This window comes from Pistacia vera, unplaced genomic scaffold (genome assembly GCF_008641045.1).
Source record: "Pistacia vera cultivar Batoury unplaced genomic scaffold, PisVer_v2 Contig400, whole genome shotgun sequence".
In the NCBI taxonomy this organism is placed as follows: domain Eukaryota; kingdom Viridiplantae; phylum Streptophyta; class Magnoliopsida; order Sapindales; family Anacardiaceae; genus Pistacia; species Pistacia vera.
In genome coordinates this window covers 540,279-563,459 of record NW_022196225.1, presented here as the reverse complement: position 1 = coordinate 563,459, position 23,181 = coordinate 540,279, and the positions used below count along the sequence as shown (strand labels likewise).

The 23,181-nt window shown below is 32.6% G+C and overlaps 2 protein-coding genes across 2 annotated transcripts; one reads left to right on the top strand and one right to left on the bottom strand.

Annotated features, from left to right (window-relative positions):
* Window positions 1–1,736: 1,736 nt before the first annotated feature.
* On the top strand, window positions 1,737–5,549 carry LOC116141890 (probable mitochondrial adenine nucleotide transporter BTL1). Its single transcript, XM_031427367.1, has 6 exons — window positions 1,737–1,833; window positions 1,947–2,093; window positions 2,966–3,060; window positions 3,244–3,577; window positions 3,928–4,165; window positions 4,704–5,549. The coding sequence occupies exons 1-6, from the start codon at window positions 1,807–1,809 to the stop codon at window positions 4,952–4,954; spliced, it is 1,092 nt and encodes a 363-aa protein (XP_031283227.1). The 5' UTR covers window positions 1,737–1,806; the 3' UTR covers window positions 4,955–5,549.
* A 1,323-nt stretch (window positions 5,550–6,872) lies between these two features.
* Window positions 6,873–13,429, bottom strand: LOC116141878 (reticulon-like protein B22). The gene is made up of 4 exons (XM_031427350.1): window positions 13,136–13,429; window positions 11,254–11,395; window positions 8,199–8,268; window positions 6,873–7,393 (listed from the first exon to the last, which is right to left on the bottom strand). The coding sequence occupies exons 1-4, from the start codon at window positions 13,369–13,371 to the stop codon at window positions 7,278–7,280; spliced, it is 564 nt and encodes a 187-aa protein (XP_031283210.1). The 5' UTR covers window positions 13,372–13,429; the 3' UTR covers window positions 6,873–7,277.
* Window positions 13,430–23,181: the final 9,752 nt, after the last annotated feature.

Here is a 23,181-nt window from a genome sequence, read left to right as displayed (position 1 = left end):
ATTATTAAAATCTGCCTTAAAAGAGGGCGGCATGCAATGCTTTTCTAAATGTAATATGAGTTGATAAAACTAAACAACCACTAACCCTATATATTTTTTTGTATTTTCTATTTGGTCAAATATTTTTAACACATTAAATATAGATTACCCAAAAAGATCATCATAATTTATTTTTAAGAGTTATATTATTTTTCTTAAAATCATCTTAAATAATAGGGCAGTCCAGGTGGTAATATCATATCATTTATAATTTAACCACATTAGTATAATAAGATTTTAGTAATATATTGAAGTATTTTTATAATTCACAACATTATATAAAGCATATACACATTAGGTGCATTAAAATTTATCTTTTATTTAGGCTTTTGATAGAAATCTCTTTGCTAGCAATTTCCAAAGAAGGGATTTGTATTGTATCCATTTATCTCTCCAATGAAAAGGAAAAAAAATAAATTAAATCCCATTTAAGCCTGAAAGTGCATATACATTTTATATATATATATATATATATATATATATATATCCAAGGTTATGTGATATATCTTTTTTAAAAATATAATATTCTCAAAATTAAAACAAAAAACGCGTTTAATGAAAAATTTTAAAAAATATAATTTTTACCATATACCATTAATATTCTTAATATTTTTGAAAACCAAATTAAAAATATTTATAGAAAATTAAACGATAAGAAATTCCTTTATAATTGCAAGAACTAAATCACTAAAAAATGAAAGAAACAAAATGTTCCATAAAAAGCAAATAAAAATGTGTGCTTTTATAATTTTGAGAATTAAATCTTTTAAAATGAAGAAAACAACCTTACAATGTTTTTCTAATTTTGTCGATTTTCCTTATTAAGAAGCAATAAGTGAAAACAATTTTTTTAATGTCCAAAAAAAAATAAATAAATAAATAAAAATGTTATATGGAACAAGTTTTTCACAATTTTTTTCCAAAAAAAATTAAATGGGTTGATTTATTTTTCCAATCCTTAAGTTTTGAACACTCCAACGATTTACGAAAATTATTAAATATATCATTGTTTGAGGTTATATATATATAGTAATTTTGTATTTTCTATATTTTTTTAATATTTTTGATAATTTTAAAAATATTAAGTAAAATTTAAAATTTATTAAATATACGATAGTAAAGGTTTATTTTTAATTTTTTTCTATTAAATATTATATATATCATTATTCGAGGTTATTTTTTAAATATATACCTATAAATGATTTATAATTTTTTATATGCTTTTTTAATATTTTTGATAATTTTTAAAAATATTAAATAAATTTTGAAATTTATTCAAACATAAGATAGTAAAGATTTACATCATTTTCTCTCTAAGAGATCAATTACAATAAAATTTATTCGTTTTGTTTAAAAAATAAAAAAATATTAAATATTTTTTAAAAAAATTATAAAAATCCACTTGAGACGGGTATTCGGTATTTTGTTAAAGAATTGAGTGAAATTCATTTAAATCGATCTCAAAGAAGAAAATAAAATAAATGGATCAATCTATAGATAGGTATAAAATTATTCCAAAATAAATAAATGATATTATTCGAGATTTTGAGTTCATAGAAAATGGGGTATCAGCCAGAGCAAAAACCGAGAAAAAGAGAAAGCGTGGTCGGGCCCAGACAAATAACAGCAACGTCAAAGACATCAAAAATAGCGCCCAAAATTTACTAATTTAGCAACCCTAACCCAGAAATTCATATATAAATAAAAATCAAAACTTTATTTTAAACAACAAAAATATCTCTCTCACACTCTCTCACTCTTTTGTCCATGCCCCAAAAATCCCCATCTCGTCAAGTAAGTCAATTTACATGTTTTTGATTTTTGTTTTGTTTATTTATTTATATAACCAAGGAAAGTTTTGTTTTTGACAACACTGAGAATAATAAAAAATGGATTTTGAAACTCAGTCAGAGAAGAAGAAGTACAAAGCCGGGGTTTTTGGTGACGTTTATAGTATAATGATGCTGCCTAAAGAGCTTGAGCTTGAGAAAGATGTTGTGCCCTCTCCTTTTGAGCTTCGGTTTCAGCTTCCTGATTTCAGGACTGCCATTCAGGTGATTTTTTTTTTTTTTGGTTTGGTGGGGTTGGTTGGTTATTGGTGTTTGGTTGCTGAGAAAGTGGGGGAAAGGAAAAGGGTACTTATTTTTTTGGTGTTTAATGGTGAAAAGAGACAGCAAAGTTTTTTCTCAAAATTAATCTGTTGAGATCTGAGTTTATTACTGTTTTTCATTTTTTCTTTTTTTCTTTTGAAGTTTTAATGTTTTTTCAATTTTGCCGTTTTGTTGGCGAGAAAACTGAGTAAATGGCAGAAAGAAAAGGAACCTTTTCTGGATGAGAACTAAAAATTGAAAACTGATTATTATTGTTATTATTTGTAACATGGTTTAATTTAAACCTGAACTTTGAGGAATGGCTTATATAGTTTTTTTAAAGTGGATGTATTTCCATACTTTTTTCTTTTGTGGAAAGAGATAGAATATGTTTTTTGTTTTCTTACTTTTTACTGTAATTGCTGTTAATGAACTCTTTCTTGATTGACTTTGTTGATGATCTATTTGTTTTTATTTGTTTATCATTTTATTAGTACATCACACTTTTGTGCCTCAATTTCTAGGATAATAAGGTAAGTAGGCCTTGAGTTGTTATTGAAAGAAATGATTGAAAAAAGGCAGTGCCTTAAATTTTCATATTTCTTTATATGTATTCTAGAGTCAATTTTTTTAGTATTCTAGAAATCCATGATAATTTTTTTTCCTTTACTGTAAATGATTGTCTGTTATGTTTTTGGTCTTGAAAACAAAGTAAGCCAGATGGGTTGATAGGCTCATTTTAATCTTGGCAATGTAACGAATAAATTTGCAATAAGTCACTATCTTTGGTGTTTGAATGGGTGAAATGTGCCTTCTGTTGTTGGTAATGTATTCAGGATGTTGTGAAGACGAGAGAAGTTGGAGAGTTTCTCAGTGGTGCTCTAGCAGGGGCAATGACTAAAGCTGTTCTTGCTCCTCTTGAGACCATCAGGTTGGCTTAGCTTATTTTTTCTATTTCTTTTTCAGTTCATTAATAATTGAATTCTTAGTCGCATTTTATGACTCTGTTTTCATGTACATATGTCTCAATGATCATTACCTTATTATTACTTTTATATGATGGCTACTTTATGAAAAATTTAAAAATAATGCTGATGCAGAATTTGATTTGCAGGACAAGGATGGTGGTTGGTGTTGGATCCAAAAATATTTCTGGTAGTTTCATTGAGATCATTGAACAGCAGGGTTGGCAAGGATTGTGGGCTGGCAATGCAATCAATATGCTCCGTATAGTTCCTACCCAGGCAATCGAGCTTGGAACATTTGAGTGTGTGAAGCGAGTAATGACATCAGCACAAGAGAAATGGAGGAAAGAGGAATGCCCAAAGGTGCAAATTGGTCATGTCACTCTGAATTTTTCGCTCAACTGGATTTCTCCGATTGCTGTGGCTGGTGCTGCTGCAGGAGTTGTTAGTACGCTTGTGTGTCATCCTCTTGAAGTTTTGAAGGTATTTGCAATCATGGAAAATTGTCTTGCTATATGAAAAAGAGAAGATTTAAAATGAAGTGTAATTGTATTTTTGTTTTTGCCACTCTAATAAACTATAAAGGAACCAATTGCTGCGATTCTGTGAACGTTCCGTGATATATATGATACTTCATACCCTGTGAGGATGTTGCTTTGGTAAATTGTTGAGTGATGACCTATATTGATGGGCTGTCTTAAACATTTGAAACACAATTTAACCTAATGAAACTGTCGTGTAAATTCTTTCTCTTTTTGAATTTACTGTTGGGTGACTCTTCTTGTAAAATTTTTTGCTATGCAACTGATTATTTTCCTTGAAATATACTGCAGGATCGGTTGACTGTGAGTCGTGACATATATCCTACTTTAAGTGTTGCAATCAGCAAGATTTACAAGGATGGTGGGGTTGGTGCTTTTTATGCTGGTCTTTCACCTACGCTGATTGGGATGCTCCCATACAGTACATGTTACTATTTCATGTATGAGACAATGAAGAACTCGTACTGCCAATCAAAGAAGAAAAAAACATTAAATCGGCGAGAGATGCTCCTTCTTGGAGCTCTTTCAGGTGAGATACTTGGCTTAGTTCTTCTGGGCCTATGGGAAAAATTTCTTTTGGTTTCTCTGAATAACATTACATAGAATTTCATTAATCTAATATGGCCTGACTATATGGTTTCCCTCTTCCTTTCTTTCTGATTCATGTTTTCAAAATTATAGATCCTGACTTTAGTGGGATTGGGGAGTCAATTGGGAATCAGAATAATTTTTATGCTTCAGGAGATTTTTTATGGAAATTTGATGAGATCAATTTATTCTCGTGTACCTGTCTTGTCCATTTGATCTTGGTTTTTCCTGATGGGGAGCCAAAAGACTTGTTAGAATTTTGCGAGATTGTTCTGTTGCAAGTTGTAATTTTCATTGGTTTGGCATATTTCATTGTTTAAAATAACAGGGAGATCTAACATTCAATAAGCAAACTGTTGAGGTCCAATGGACTAGCTGAATTCATTTGTTTGGCCTCTACGGTAAATGATGATTGTTGTCATTATTATGTTATCATCCTAAGCTAATTGGAGTTTTTACTCATGTATTAAATTGGTCAGGTTTGACAGCTAGCACCATCAGCTTTCCTTTGGAGGTTGCCAGAAAGCGGCTGATGGTAGGAGCTTTGCAGGGTAAATGTCCACCTCACATGGCAGCGGCTCTTTCTGAAGTTATTCGGGAGGAGGGTTTGATGGGCCTTTACAGGGGATGGGGTGCAAGCTGTTTAAAAGTCATGCCATCGTCTGGCATAACCTGGATGTTTTATGAAGCTTGGAAAGACATATTGCTTTCTGAGAAAGTTTTCCTATGACAAATCTAGCAAAATCTGGCCACAGGTACATACTACATAGTCGAGTCCAAGATTGGGGTATTTTCTCAAAATTTAGAGGGGGAAGGTGCTTGTGTGCGGGTAAAGCCGGTGGATAATATACCAATGACAATCTGACATCAATCAGCGTCAAGCAGGATTGAGGGCTGCTTTTTTCATAGAGCCCATTGCAATGCCTAACCAAAATATTTGATCAGCTTCCAATTTTGGCATTCCATTAATATTTTGATATTTGTATCGACAGGTTTCTTATATCACTTAAAGAATTTTTCCCCTATGTGCCTGATTTATTCTTCAGAGCCTTGAAAATGTTAGGAAAACTAATTGCTTTTGTATTTATGCATAATGCCCATAGTGTCGAAGGTGAGAATGACATAAATATGATATCAAGCGCTAGCCCTTTTTGCCTTTTCGGATAAGAGGCTTATCCTTATCATTGTAACTCTAGCCAGTTCTGAAGAGTCATCTCAATACTTGAGAATTCAGATTCCCCATAGTTATAGTGTCCTTTCTTGCTGACACCTCCTTTTCACAGGCACTTTAGACTTAGACCATCTAACTGGCAATGTATGTCGCCTGGGATTAAATACAAAACAAAAAAAAAAAAAAACAAAAAAAACAAAAAAAAGAGAATTCCCATCTTTTTCTCTTTTCTTGACCCAAAAAATAGAGGGAAAGGAAATTTTATAGTCTATCTACGCACTCATTGGTTTGGGAATCTTTTAAAATTTAGGATGGTCAATAAAATTCTCCCTCTTTAAAAGTTTTTATGTAAGAAGATTTTCATTGATCTCACTTTTACACACACCTCTAATTGGTTTTGGAATCTTTAAAGGCTTATTCTGAGATTATGATAGCCATTATAATAGGTCAAAAAGATTTCTCTTAAAAAGTGTTGTAATAATCTTCATATATTCAAAAGTACCANAAAAAAAAGAGAATTCCCATCTTTTTCTCTTTTCTTGACCCAAAAAATAGAGGGAAAGGAAATTTTATAGTCTATCTACGCACTCATTGGTTTGGGAATCTTTTAAAATTTAGGATGGTCAATAAAATTCTCCCTCTTTAAAAGTTTTTATGTAAGAAGATTTTCATTGATCTCACTTTTACACACACCTCTAATTGGTTTTGGAATCTTTAAAGGCTTATTCTGAGATTATGATAGCCATTATAATAGGTCAAAAAGATTTCTCTTAAAAAGTGTTGTAATAATCTTCATATATTCAAAAGTAACATATTTGATCAAATTATACAATGACTCTCTGTTTTAAAGCCCGGATCGGACCAGCCTATTGGATTGGAACCCGACAGACTATCCAGTGCGGTTTAGGTTTTAGGGTTTCTGATAATTTTCAAACTTGTAGGGACTAACTTGTAAGTTTTGGGGGGTGTTTTTAAAATGTTTCTAAAATTTAGGGATTAATTGACTGGGGCATTTTTGAAATAAATTAAAATTTCAGGGTTAATTAATTTTCGCGGCAATTTTATAATATACTAAAATTTAAAGGATTAATTTGTGATTTATAACATATTTTCATTACTACGTCACCGGCATCGATTAGACCGACCCAATCACCTTAGTGGGTCTCACACAACTCGGGTTCGAACAATGCAAAGAATACAATTAGAACAAAAAGTTTTTGTTAAAAACTTTTCTTGGGAAAATTATTCTTGAAGAATAATATTATAATTATGGACATTATTTTCTTATTTCATTCTTTTCACAGTTTTCTCCTTTTTCTGCCAATCTATTGTTGACATAGTGAATTTGAATTGGTTGTGTACCATAATTGCTCTTCATTCCTAAGTAAAATTTTGGTTCGGATCTCAAAAGATTGAACCCGGGTTGGCAGTTCTTGGTAAGACCCGGTTTTATCGATCAAAACCATTGAATCTTCCATTAAATGCTTCCATGAAATCAATTTGAGAAGTTACATAGTTTTACGGGTTAAGAAACAGTATGTCTCTGTAAATTACAAACTTTCAAAATTAACACTAATGACCTTACCGCAAGTTCCCATATGCATATTGCCATACAACTTTTCTGAACTTGGCTACTATAGTCTTATTCTAACATGTTTTATGAACCCTCGATCATTCTCCAAACCTCAATTCTCATTACTTCAAGAGAATCACCAGAGTTACAGAAGTAGAAGCAGCAAGCATACACGATGATTATTTATCGGTTAGTCCTACGTTATTTTTTATCTTGTTTTTAACTGTTGTGGTAAAATATTCGTAAATTTCTCCGTAACAAGTCGTAGAAGATAATGTATTTAATTGACTGTACAAACAAAATTGGCAACTACATGTTGTCTACTTCTGCAGCAGTGCTATTTCTGCGCCTTAGAAACCGAGACACACATGAGCTGATGGATCGTGAGTTCTCAGCAAACATGTAAAGACAGAACAAGCATAATCCTGTTTTCGGCGAAAGACAAGGAAGGAGAAATCAAAAACCAAATTTGTGTATGCCATGACTATAATAGTCCATGATAACAATCAGAAATGATCACTCAGTACAAGGTCAAAGGCAACTTAAAATCATACGCTAAGACAACGGAAACACTCGAGTATTTTATGCTAGAAGTGATCTCAGTTCATACTTTAAATGTTCTTTTACTTAAAAACAAGATCCTAATCAAGTTGACTACTTCTCCAGATAATAATTGCAATTCAGTTCCGTTCCATTAGTAATGACTACTTGTTTCAGAGAGTATTAATTACAAAAGCACTAGACAGAACAATAAGAGTGCTTTAAAGCATCAGAAAAGATTGGAGTTCCATATGTTTTTGTTGAAATTACTACTTTTGGAAACAATAAGGCTTATCAGTTTTCAGGCAACACGTGTATCATTTTCCACAATCATATTGCAGAAGTAAGCCATGCAACTAAATTAGATGGAGAATAGTGTGAAAAAGTGATGTGCAAAAGAAAGTGTGCATAAAATCTGTCTCGATATTCAAAATGGAACTCTTCCCTTACGTCAAACATGAAGGACAAAAGATCAAGCATTTCTGTGTCATTCTTAAGTGATTAGGATAGCCAAAACAAATGACATTATCATCAATATATCAAAAAAGTTCTTAGAAAAGAACAAAAAGGAAAAAAACAAATCAATCAAACAGATATGTGATTCATGCAAGCAACTTCATCGAGGCTATTATTAAGGGAAAAACTTGCAAGTAATCTTAGATGTATCTAAAAGAAAAATGATATACATACCGGCATAAGCAACTGTAACACCAGAGACCAGTCGTCCCAGGGCTGATAGTATATAGAGACAAACAACAACCTGAAAAAAAATATATATTATATTAATATTCTGATATTTGCCAATGCTAAGGAACACTCAAGGAAACTGTAAAGACCAAAGAAAAAAATATACGGGGCAATTATGATGGACCCTCTAAAGATCCTTGAATTTCTTGCTCCCAATATTTTAAAAAACCATCATGAAGCTATTGCGCTAAAGCTTTAAAAATAGTAACTAGAAGAAGAAACTAAAACCTGACATACCTCAGAGACATAACAATACTGACCCAAAAATCATTTTGTCTGTCTCAACTCAATTACATCTTAATTCCTCCCATTCATTCTAATCATCAAATGGCAATTTATCATGTTCGATATTATCGTTCAAAACAGAAAAATAAATTTAGGGCAAGATAGGCAGTAAATGACTATTTGAGGACAAATACGGGGACTGTGACTTCATGTGTCTTTCTACTTTTTCAGGAACGTTATCCTAGGAATCTGAAGGAACCTTTCCAAAAACTCACCAAACATTTAAACACTAACAGACATCAGCCAATTAAACCTAGAATAATAATCACAACCAGCAACCAAATATCCAGAAAATGTTATTTATATATATATTAATAATCAGCAAAAGAAATACAAGATGATAAACAGCCAAAACACCATCCAACAACAGCCGAAAGAAACAAAGATAGTGCTGGACTTCGAGGGCCAACTCCTCCCTAATTGCTAACTTCAAGGGCTAGCTCCTCTCAAATTTCCCTATATTCTTCTCTGCCCTAATCTGCTCTCTCCCTCTCTTTTTATCCTCCAACTCTCTCTCTCTCCCTAACTGAATTCCTTTGCTGTCCCAACCCCCAATCACCACCTGTCCCAGCCTAAACCCATGGAAGTTTCCTGCCAACATCCCCTCAATCCACTACTTGCTACCTTATTTCACTTTTCCTACACCCTCATTGTCTAGGTCCCATAAGAATCTAACATAAACCATATGTAGAATTACCTGGATGGATTGTTCCTAGATTGCCCCATTACATAGGCCTACTAAACACAGTGATTCTTCCCGAAAAGACTCTTGAGGAAAGGAAAGCAATTCAAAGGTTAAGCCAAACAATAACTGTGGCTTCTTAAAGAAATTACTATGCACTCTACTAAACCCTATTATTATTCACCCAACTAGAACATCTTGATTTAACCCCATCATTACTTAACCCAATTAGAACAGTCTCGAGATATCACATAAAAAAGTATACATAGCATTCAATTGCATTTGGTAACATCTTATGCAACAAAAGAACATCAATATATTTTGATAATTGATTCCAGTATGGAAAAAGTATCATTTAGTGACTGGAAACTACAAACAAAATACAATTTGCTAAGGAGCATTTAATAATAAATAGCATAGGTAGAATACTGGAATAATGAAAAGCTATTGATTAGGTTGAGCATCTCAGCATAGGTAAATAAATCTGGAGCAAAATGGAGGATCTAAAACGGTCTACTCGGGAACGCTCCATTAACATATCAAAAGCATACACTTCTAATGATGTATAGAACCTTTTGTTTCTGATACTTCACACAATCATTTAACTGAACATGAATCAAAAGTGACTAAAGTACTTTCAACTATAAGTTCCAAACATAGAAGCAACAACCTCAAATTATTATAACATGTAAAAATCAAATTTCCAAATTGAATTTTTATTGCAGTTTAAGTAGATCTGAATAGACAGATACTCGCACTTAGCAATGAACTAATACTATTTTCGTATGTTCCAGACAGCCTAATTAGTATCAGTTGGCATCGATGACAACAAACTCAGTCTTGCATTCGCCAGTGAAGAGCTCATTATTTCTCAAACTTTGTTACATGTCTGCCATCACCATTTCCATTATATATGCTTAACTATTAGTGATACCAACAGCACGTGGAAGAAAACAACTTTCTTGAGTTTGATTGGCACGTTCTGTTAGTGAGTTCATTGACCTTCATTTTCATCTTCTCTTTACCAATTTTAGAATTTAATAAGTGACCATCAAATCTATGAATCTCCAAGTCCATAAAGGACCATCAAAACTTTATGAAATTTCTCTAGAATATGAATCTACTGCTGAATCTAATAATTTAAAACTGACAGCTAGTCACTTTTTGAACTTCATTGGTTTGGCCAAAACAAATCAATGAAACTATCTGTTGAATATTTACTTTCAGATCAGAAATTTTATCATTTTCATACAATATGTATACGACTATGGGACTCAAATACTCAAAAAACTTAGATATCTTAACTTCAGGCCTTTATACAAAGCAGTGAGAATGGCAACTTTTCCTAATAAAAAAGCAGTTATGATTTTGCAATTTTCTGAACCCATAGAAAACATAGAACTCAAATTTTCAAAACTATTAAAAAAACATAAGATTCTGTTGAAATCTGCAAATAACATTTTTGAGGCAAGCAACAACCCAATATAAACACACGACTACCCTAAACTAGACCTGTAAAACGAGAATAAAAGAGCAATAGAAAAGAAAAACCATAATACACAGACTCAAAAGCCTACCTAAAAATAAAAATAATAGAGGCAACAAAAGTTAGTCATCCATGGATATAACTTCACATACTTCTCTAGTTATGCCAATTTTATATTTGATGTGCCAAAGCAGTTACAATCTTGGTGCATTTATCCTTTTCCCAAGCTACAGTCTTTACCTGCAAAGGTAACTCTGGGAGCTTAAATCGCAATATTGGACTTTAGCATTTGGGATTATTTGATAGAGAGGTCTTGTGTTCGACTCCTAAAAAGTCCTGAAATTCTGGTAATATTAGCTGTTTACTTATGCATTCTAGCATACCTTACAAAGATTATATCTTATTGTCTTCAGGTCATAACTAAAATTATAAATGACAGAGCTCTTTTTCCAGTACAAATAGATTTCAAAGAACTAAAAGTAGAAAGTTTGAAATCTTGAGAGTACACAGAACCTTAATCTTTGAATAGATATAAACTTAAGTACCTTAAAGAACAGTCTCTTGTCATGCCCAGTTGCAGCAACCCTCAAAACAGACTCAGCTGCCCCTACGGTATTAGCAAACCACACAACAATGCTATTAGCAGTGTCCTGAGAGATCTGCCATTCAAGTGGGTCCACTGGTACCCTACAAAACAGGTTTGTCATGATAAAACTAGAAGTTCATTTTTGAAATGGAACCCATGTACATTCCAGACTCTACATAAACAAACAGCATAATGAACACCTGTATCAACTGTTCTGTTAATAAAGATATGATATAAGGAGCAACTACACATGATTGTAAAATAACAATGAATGTTGAAACACAGTTTTTATTAAGTATTTGAGTACATACAAAACATTACAATTGTGCACAGGCAATTTCACGGAATATGCAAAAACAGAACAAAGAGTAGACAGAATACTCGAGATTTCTTGACTTGCAATATCTTGATACCATAAACAGAAAACAATATTTAAAATCATGATTCCCTTTAAAATTCACATACTTTCTCAGCAGCCATACAAACCCGCATTATTTACTCGACATGAAAAAAGAACTAGAGAAAGAAATGTACTAACAATACCAGGCATTTACAGCATAGAAGTAGTAAATGCTACTATATCCAGTTATAGCATGAAATTGACATTAACACCTTGTATGATACTAAAATGAAGTTGAGCTACAATTAATATTTCATTTACCAGAAATTTCTAGCATACTAAAAGCGAGGTTTTTATTCTTTTCCATTATGTTTAAAACTTGTGAGGTTGGCCCGTAACCTTATCTGCCAGCACTGTAGAATAATCTTACTTTCACAAAGTAATGTTACCAATATCACAATATTACTAAAAACTGTTGATTACGGTAACAGAACTGGGATTCACATAAACAATAAATTTATAAGAAAGCCAATACCTAGGTCAATTCATCTAAATTATCATAACACAAAAAACTATATTGAAATTTCTTTACGAACTTGTGAGGCCATCCGAGTAATGTTACCTGCCAGGATTGTCGCATTACTTCATTTACAATTTAATAAATGTTACCGATATCAGTACATGATATCACATAATAGATTACTAACTAACTGTGATCCAAGTAACTGTTCTGGTGTAACAACTAACGTTACGGATATCAGTATATGATATCACATTGTAAATTACTAAACCGAATGGTTAGAACTCACTTTTAAAAACCGACTTGAAAGGGGAGGGTGCCCATGTGGTCAAGCCCATTGTTTAGCAATGTAGGATTCAATTAGGACTGTTACAATCCACCCCTTGGAACTGACATCCAAGGCAGCTCGATATACCCGGCTGCAAGGACTTAACCAAATGGTTAGAAATCACTTTTAAAAACCGGCTTGAAAGGGGAGGGTGCCCATGTGGTAATTAACCAACAGGCCAAGCCCATTCTTTAGCGATGTGGGACTCAATTAGGATTGTTACAATCCACCCCCTGGAACTGACATCCAGGGCAGCTCGATATACCCAGCTGGAAGGACTTACTTTATACCTCCAGGGGATGAGGCAACCCAGGAAGGTGCCACCACGAGGATTTCCCAGAGGGTGGTCCTCTTGATACCAATTGTAACAGCCACACATAGATAGAACACACCCTAACAAACCGGATTGTAACCACACGTGTAGAACACACCCTAAAAACGTGGTTTTAAACCCACATGACAAACCCGTTCTTTAGCATGTGGGACTCAATTAGGACCGTTACCACTGGGATTCACAAGTAACATAACATTCACCAACAATTAGATAAGCCCAAAGACAATAAATTTAAAACAAACCCAATACATAGGTCAATTCTGACACTGAATTATTAAAAATCGGATATAGGGAGAGAGAATTTGAAAAGGGTGCTTACGAGATGTTCATTTGGCGGAAGAGAAGGCCGAGAATGGCGAGAGAACAGAGGAGAACGATGAGAACGTCTGAGAGTAAAGAAAGAAGACTTGAATTTCGGTAGGCACAGTGGTAGTACACTAAGGTACAACATATCAAAACTCCCAACGTCTTCCTTACTTCGCTCTTACCACCTCTATTCATCTCTTCTTCTTCGAACTCCTCCTCCTCTTCTTCTTCTTCCTCGTTTCTCTTCATTTTTTCTCACTCAAATCTTCCTCGAATTCCCTTTAATACCTTTTTACTTTTCCCACTTTTATATTTTCAGCATCTTTATATGTTTGACGGACTAAAGTCATTTATACCCTCTAACCTCTACCAACTTCTATTGTTTAATGGTCCTTTTGTTGCAGTTAAAACAAATTTAAAATTTAAATAACCAAAATATATATATATACATATAGACTACTTAAAATACGTTGGATAAACATATTTTGAAGAAGTTATATAATAATATATTTTATTAAAAAAAATTGAAAAAGTAAGTTTGTCTAGATTTTAGGATTCAAAATCTGTTTTTAAAAGGCTAATTACAAAAATACCACAAAGTTAATTTAACTTCTAAATTTATTTTAAATAATTTTTTTTAAAAAAAAATAAATGAAGACTTAATTGAGAATTGTTGTCTCCTTTAATCACTTTTCACTCAATATAAATAATCAACTTTTGATTTGTTTAATGTTTAAATTGCTATATTTAAAGGAAATGATGTGTGACATAAAAAATGACCTAAATAGTGTTTTTATTAAAAATACATTATTTTTTTAAATATTAAAATTAAAATTTTGAAACTAAGAACTAGCCAACGATGGCCGGACGCCATTCCCAGCAACATATTTGATGACATATCTAGCTCCATTGGGGTTGATCTACTGAATGGAGTCATTGTCATAACACACCGGAAAAAGTTCAATTATTGTCACAGCCTCCGACTTATCGATGGCTCATTGAATAGAATTTTGATTGGCGATCCAACCGATGGAGGTTGAGAGCAGTGACCTTGTTGGCTAATTTTCACTGTTTAAAAAATTTATATTGCATTTAGTAAATTATTAATTTAATTTAATTTAACTATTATTTTATTAAAAATTAATTTTAGAATAAATGCTAATAGTTAAAGGTTTTGTGTACTTAACACAGCATAAGCAACTTTTGAATAATTTTATAAATAAAATATTTCATAACCCACTTTTTGTATAATTATTTTTCAAATTAGTTTAACAAAGGAAAAATTAAAAAATTAGAAATAAAAAATACAATAATTGGCCAGCAGAGTAACCAACCACCGCTTGAGCTGGTTGACACTGTCAGCATCATTGGGAATTTGGGATCGCCGATTGACGATCTGTGCAACGGTGTCAGAGGTTTTCGGCGGAGTGTGCATTAGCTTTTTAAATTAAGCCTTAAAAGGAATACTAAATTCAAAGGCAAGAGGTCACAATTCAACACCCACGTAATCATGTTAATACTTGATTTTGACGCCAACGATTCACACATGTAAAGTGTTAAACTGTTATCATAAATTATATATGAATAATTGTGATTAGATACAAAGACTGAAAAGTAAATGAGATGTATGAGTTGCATTTGTTTTAGTATTTTGGATAATATTTTTAACAAAGTAAGAGTTGGGTGGTAAACAAAACACCCTTGTAATAAAAATATTAAAAATTATAAAAACACCCCTACACCCATTAAATACCGGCAGCCAACCACCACTATTGGAGGGTGGTTGAAGTCACCGTATTGGCACACGACTGGCTGGATCTGGCCAATCATCTGCAGAGATTGCCTTTTCCAATCGTGGATTTGGTCGAAAAAGGCTAAATCTCAGCTAGATCTGGTCATTGACGGCTAGATCTGGTCGCGTTTAATTAAATTAAAAAACTTAGGGGGTTTAAAAATTATTGAATAAAATATAATAGTATTTTCAGAATTGAGAAACAAATGTGTATTTTGTAAATGATAGGAATATGATAGGGCAAAAATAGGGAAACAAACGCACCTATAATTTTTTAAGTGGTTTGGATGCCTAAAGCGAATCTACATTCACTGTTTCTTTTATATATGAGAAATTACAAGAGGTCTCGCATAGTTAACAGTGAGCAGAGATGCAATAACCGAGTATTTAGAGAGAATGTCAAGTTAGTCTCTTTCTCATTGGTTATCTTTGCTTTAAAAATAAAAATTACAATCAGAAGAAAGGTTCAGGATCAGAATCCCGAAAATGAGAGGGGGAGTCCTCTATTTATGATAGAGGAATTCGAGGTGATGATCTATCACTCATAGACAAAACCTGAATCTGCCAAGTTGATGACATCCATATTGTTTCTGTCATGGAGCGACGTGGCAACTCCTAAGCAGTACAAATCCTTCCTGAACTCTAATTAGTGTCCACTGACGTAGGTTAACGTCAACCCTAATTTTTTAGGCATAACAATCCATAACCATTGTTTTAAAACGGGCTCAGCTCAGACCCATGGCCTTCACTGGGCCAGGTTAGTAATTTTCTAACTTACCGAAAATCCTAGAAATAGGGACGGTGATCGGTAAACAATTGAAGTTCGAGATGTAGGGGCTTTTGAAGACGAAGGGCTAGTGAGTACAATGGTAGCGACAAAGGTGATTTTCGGTGAGTGAATCGACCAGAAATCCCAAAAAACCGGCAACAACAACAACTTGCCTTTACAAGCGATTGACAAGGTGAGGCGAACAGGGGTGGGTGAGATGAGTTTTGGTCAGAAGGTTGAGAGGAGTATTTTCGTGGTGATGGGGAGGGTTGTCGGTGCTGATGGTGGTGAGATTAGGTCTGGGTTGTTGACTCTGGCGGTGGTGAGATCTAGTTAAAATCGAACCAATTTTGGCCGGATATTGGGTGGATTTTCTGGGGAATGACTCAGTGGATGATTGCAATTGCATTTGGTGTGTTGTCGCCACCAACCAATCAACCGCTGATTTGTATTTGGTGACCGATCGGCAACCCGAGACCCAACAAATTTGCTAGGTTTCACTTGGGGTTGGTTGTTTAACACAGTGCCCATAACTTGCATTTTATTTAATTATTAAAATCAGGAAAAAGCCATTTAATAATTAAATCAAGCATACATGGTATAAGCTCATAGCCTAACCAAAATGGTTTCATTTAGTAAATCAAGGTTCGAGGTCATAGGTTTGAAACTTATATCCATCAATATTTTTATTTTATTTTAGTTCTAAAATAAATTAAAATATTTACCATCATGATTTTATCAGGGGACTAACATGGACATATAATTTAATAGCAAGCTCCCACAGACTTGACCCAGCAATTATGTTTAACCCTTAACTTACTGGGCAATATCTTTTAACCGTGGGTCCATTCCACTGAAGGTCCAAAGTTGTACTCTTGAATTAAATACTCATCACGAAAGCTTTATTAATTTAGTCATGATTAAATTAACCATAAAATATATTTACATATGCACCCTCACATAATACCAATAATTGGAGAGGAGAGAAATTACCGAGTTACCCCTTCAATTACATCTTTATCCTTAAGGCTAGTTTTTCATCTAATGGATAATCGAGACAAGCATGATTTATATATGTGTAAATCTAGTATTTATTAAATGAATTTAATCATTAAATACTTGGCTAAGATTCATTATCCAAGTCCTCGAAAACACTTTTGAGGTGCTGTTCTTTTTCTCCTAAGAGTGAATTCCATATTGTATAATAATGTCCTCACCAACCATAGATCGTAATCTCCGAACTAGCTAAGGTATTGACCCTCATCTCTATCATGTCTTAGTTTTTATTTTAATCAAAAGGGAATAGCCTTTACTTTATTTATTTATAGGCTGTGAACTTAATTTAAGTAAGTCCATAAGGACCATAACTATATCTCTGAGGTATAACCTCTTTATACAAATAGCTTTTGGATTCTTGAACTGGCCTTGAGACCTTAGATAATGACATATTTAACTTAATATAAAACTTAATTTATTTGCATGTTATAATATGAATAACATTTTATTCAATACTGTTTATCCACAAAAAAATTAATCTAATCTCTAGGGCATAATCCTAACACCACTTAGCGTGAAATATCATGCTAACTAGGTCGACCTCACAATAAGTGATCGATGCACATTCATTGACTCCAATAATCAACAAAATACATCTACACTTCACTATTTTTCAATACCATCATATATCAAGATTTGTATTATAATTTGGTAATTATATTTATGCAATACAATCCAGATAAATTACATTGATCTCATTTTACTATAGTATGTGTTCTGTTATTTTTTATCTTTTTCTAATTGACTAATTGATTTGGTGTCCATGATGATAAATGCAAAGGAAAGAGTTAAGAAAATGTGTTAGGTGTTGGGAAGTTGTTAGTCATAAAGTTACAAGGATTGGGATGTTGGTTAATTTTGTTTAACCCTCCCAATTTGTGGTTAGCTTATTTAAATCCCTTAATTTATTAACATTTTTAATAAATAGTTTACCTCCCTATATGTCAAGTAAAAAGATATTGAATGGTAGTCTCAAAAAATTATGTGCTTACCACATAATAGCAAATTTTCCCTTTGTAATACATCCTTCCAAATTTTCATATATTAGGGAATGATTAATGATCCACATTAGCAGCGCCTTCAAACTGAACTTGAAATTAGTTGATGTATTATAATCTTATACTCATTCAAATCATCTATGATTGGTTGCAAGTATATATCCAAATCTTTTCTCGATTGTTTTGACCTTGAGATTAACATAAGATCTTTCTTTTGACATGCATTTCCAGCGAGGAAGATTATACGTGACTAATAATATTGTAAAACAATTACGTTTGGAACTTAATAATTACTGAATGTATTAAATCCATCTGCTGCCAATCCAAGTCTTAAGTTTCTTGGATCAATTGCAAAAGAAGACCATAAATTAGTAATAGTTTCCCACACTTTTACATTAACTGGATTAGGGCTGTAAACGAGCCGAGCCGAGCCGAGCCGAGCTTTTGGCTTATCGAGCTCGGCTCGTTTACAACAATGTCGAGCTCGAGCTCGAGCCTCAAAATTGAGACTCGAGCTCGAGTTGGCTCGCAGCCTGATCCCTAAATTTTAAAAAATGACAAACACCCCCTGGATTTTTTAATCCCTAAAACTAGTAAACCACAACACTTTCTCATTTGTGGCAACACCAACACACCTCCCAGTCGCCAAAATCCCCAAAATTTCATCGATCTCTACCACGGTTTGTCGGCAGTACCAACACACCTCCTAGTCGCCGTCAACTCTTCGCCGTGAATCACGTTTTCTTCATCGGATTTGCGTCGCAGAGCTATCGCCATCAACTCTTCGCCGTGAACCACGTCTTCTTCATCGGATTTGCGTCGCAGATCTGTCACCATCAGACCCATTGAAGTCTCGCTTGCTTGCTTTGTTTGCAATTTGGGATTTAGGGCAAGTGGGATTGGGAACTGAAATTGATCTGGGATTTTGGTGTATCGTGTTTAAGAATTCGCACTTTGGGGGGGAATTGTCATTTTTTAAACTTTTTTTACTGGAAAATATCAGTTTAATATCTAATAGTTTAAAAAATCACCAAAGCACCATGTGTACTTGTACAGTGCTTATTCGAGCTGGACCAGGCTCGCGAGCCCATGAGCCGAGCCTCACTGTGTTCAAACTCGACTCAGTTAACAAACCAAGTTCGAGTCGAGTCGAGTCGAGCCCTAAACGAGCTTTTACCGAGTCGAGCAAGCCGACTCGGCTCGTTTATAGCCCTAAACTGGATGTCGCATCTATTATTACTTTTGTGGGTGCAATGTCATGCCAATTTTTGAGTTGTTTCAACACTTTTGCAAGAACTCCTTTACAAATATCATTGGCACGTTTATTTGAGTTTCACAGAGAAACAATAACTTTGGACATGTTTCAAATTGCTTTAAGTTTTTTCTAAACAAATAACACTCGTTGAACCAATTATGGTTAACAGACTATGCATTAAGGATCTTAAAGATATGTTGCCACAAGCGTTTCATTCTTTTTCATTTTCAAGGTCTAAAATATTGTTGTCATCTGCGTAAGCATCTCTCTATACATTCTAAGCTCTTCTCTATGCACATGGATTATTATTGGAATAATGCTAGCCTTACTCACTTCTCTTACCCACCTTTGTTAAAAAAGTGAAAAAGTAGGTAAGGCTAACATTTTAACAAAGGTAAGTAAGAGAAGTGAGTAGGGGGAGTGAGTAAGGCTAGCATTACTCTTATTATTGTTTATTTTATTTGTTGTGGATGGACGCTTATGGAGTTCAAACATTTTTTTTTGAGTTTGTTTTTGTTAAGATATCTGTTGCTTACACTTTTTGATTTCGTAATTTTTTTCTTCATGATTGGGGTTGTCTGGGTTAGCTTACGCATACCTCAACTAATTCCTTGGGACCTTGGAACTATTTGCTAGATAAGAGCTCTAGTAGCTATTCCTATTAGCAATCGAGGAGAGACTCAAACTTATGACTTATTACTTAAGAGTTCCTATCAAACCATTCGGCCACTCAGAGGTAGTTAATCGATTATGTATTCTCACCATGCTTATCGATTTATTTTCTTAAAGTGTTATAAAATAATAATTTGAATTTTCTTCTTTAATCCATGCCACTCCATATTACTCTTACGTAAATAATATATCGTATTTTTAAAAAAGTTAGTTAAACTTCATAAATATGAAAACTAATGACACGTAACACATTTTGGAACTCATTTTGGGGCTATAGAATTGTTCCATCTTGTCACATTGGATTGACAAGTAGGATTTGTGGTTTAATGAGCCCAATCAATGGGTTTGTATTTATTGCTCCATCTACAATTAATAAGTAATAAAAATTATTGGATATGTACTAATAAATAATATAGGTGCATTGCATTGGCATTCCAAAGTTGTAACCATTTTGACGCGTTGGATGTACATTAATAACAAGCATACATGTGTATTGGATTGCTATTAATAATTGTGGTTTAATGACATCTGCCTGGGATTGCTATTAATAATTATATAGGTGCATTGTATTGACATTACAAACATTTCTTCGTATTCAATTCGTATTTAATTGCATTGACACTCGAAATGTCTAAATAAGGGGTTATAAAAGGGGTGTCTGTTCAATTGTGTATTATCGTAATATATTAGTTGGTGTCAACAATACGTCTAGTCTTTTGTTGATTGTTTATGGGTTATGTTAGATTGTGTCAATAATACGTATGTTCTTCATGATTTTGTTAATCGATGATTTTTTATTTATTTATGTTTTTATTGTTATTTATAGGTCAAAGATTCATGAATTAGCATAGAATAAAGTCAGGATGTCCGATTGACATTGTCAAATGAGTTGTTATTTTGATTCGTTCTTTTAAACTGTAAATATATCTTCTAGCTATTTTAATACAAAACTGTAAGTATATCTCCTAACTATTTTAACGGTTATTATTTGATTGAATGATTTTTATTATTCGGTCAATCTATTTGAATGATTAATTGTGTTAGTCCTGTCAAACAGTAACTGTATTCCTTAACAATTTTAATATAAAGATTAATTAACTTTTGTTGATTTCGTTTTCAGGTAACAGTTGGTCCTTAACAATCTTAACATGAAGATTGATTAAATTTTGTTATGGTTGTTTTTAAGGAAATGTTCATGTACTTTACTAAGATTAAATCGAAAATGATCTTATTGTTAACCAAATTGTGAGTATGTGTCATATCTATATTAGTAGAAACAGTTCATTTGTGTTGAATATGTTTTTTGTAAAAACATTTGTGTATTTTAATTTATTATATGAATAATTAATTGTTTATGCCCTGCTAAAGTACGAGTATATATGTTAAATGAATTAACTTTAGCTGATTCCGTTTTCCAATTAATAGGTGTCCTTTGATATATTTCTTATCAATAATATGATAGTCCCTTAAATTTAGGTTAAGTAAATCATTCATTTTATCATCACACACATTTCGGTTTTCACTGAACAATTAGTTGTAAATTGACCATAATTTGCTCAATAAAAATATAATTAATGAGAGGATTGAATCTTTAGAAACTAGACATGCATAACTTTAATTTGATATATTACACGCTTAATTTGGATCACTGTAGTCCCACTGCTGAACCATTTCTTTTATCATCATACACATTTTGGTTTCCCCTGTTTCTTGATTTCCACTAAACAGTTAGTAGTAAATTAGCCATAACTTACTCAATAAAAATCCAATTGATGAGCGGTTCGAATCTTTGAAAACTAAAAAAGATAGAACTTTAATTTGATATATCATGCGATGAATTTGGATAACTATAGACCTGTTGCTGAACCATTCATTTTTTTATCACACACATAGAACAAATTCAATTTTAGTGATGACAAAGGAAAACAAATATTGATACGTAATTTTAATTATATTTGTTCTCTCTCTTTTTGTTGATTTTTGGATTGATTTTGTTGTTTGATTTATGGGTTTTACAATTATCGTTTTTCTTTAGGATGCTATCATAGATGCTTTTTTGCTATATGTGGCGGTCAATTCTAATTGCAACAAATAGATTTGTGTCATAGGATTTTTATCTTCATAGCTTTTTCAATGCTTCAATTAAGTTGCCTTCAGATTATACTATTGGAGTTGTTGTTGCTTTCTATGTGAGTTCTCTTCTAAACATTCTTAATTTTAATTTTAATTTCTAAAAAAGTAATAATAAAAATAATTCATTTTCTCTTCTCAACAATCAAAATCAGTTTTTTCTTTTGGCCCTGCAAGTCTCTTGCTTAAAAGTTCACATTTTTCAACAAGGTTTATCTTTCTTTAACAAATATCAGCTGATGTTTGATGCCGAACCATGTAGGTTTAGTAAACCATTCATTTTATCATCACATACATTTATGTTTTTACTGAACAATCAATTGTAAATTGACCATAACTTAATAAAAAATCAATTGATGAGAGATTTGAATACTTAAAAGCTAGACAGACAAAGTTTTAATTTGATATATTGTATATTTAATTTGGATAACTGTAGCCCCATTGTTAAACCATTCTTTTTATCATTACACATATTTTGGTTTCTACTGAACAGTTAGTAGTAAATTGACCATAACTTTTTCAATAAAAATCCAATTAGTGAGAGATTTGAATCTTTAGAAACTAGACAGACATGACTTTAATTTGATATACTATATTCTTGATTTAGATAACTGTAGCCCCACTGCCAAACTATTCATTTTATCATCACACATATTTTAGTTTCCATTGAACATGTCAGTAGTAAATTGACCATAACTTGCTCAATAAAAATCTAATTGATGAGAGGTTTGAATATTTAGAAACTAGACAGACATAGATTTAATTTGATATATTATATGCTTAATTTGGATAACTGTAGCCCCCCTATCGAACCATTCCTTTTATCATCACACACATTTTGGTTTCCCATGTTTATCGATTTTCACTGAACAACCAGTAATAAATTAGCCATAACTTGCTCAATAAAAATCCAATTAATAAGTGGTTTGAATCTTTGAAAACTAGAAAGATAGCGATGAATTTGAATAACTATAGGCCTACTGTCGAACCATTCATTTTATCGTCACACACATAAAACAAATTCAATTTTAGTGATGACAAAGGAAAACAAATATTGATATGTAGTTTTAATTATTTTTGTTCTATCTCTTTTTGTTGATTTTTGGATTGATTTTGTTGTTTGATTTGTGGGTTTTACAATTATCGTCTTTCTTCAGGATGCTATTATCAAATTTTTTTTTTGCTATATGTGGTGGTCAACTCTAATTGCAGCAAATGGATTTGTGTCATAGGACCTTTATCTTCATGACTTCTTCAATGTTTCAATTAAATTGTCTTCAGATGATATTGTTGGAGTTGTTATTGGTTTCTATGTGAGTTCTGTTCTCAACATTCTTAATTTTTTTTATTTCTAAAATAATAATAATAAAAATAATTCATTTTCTTT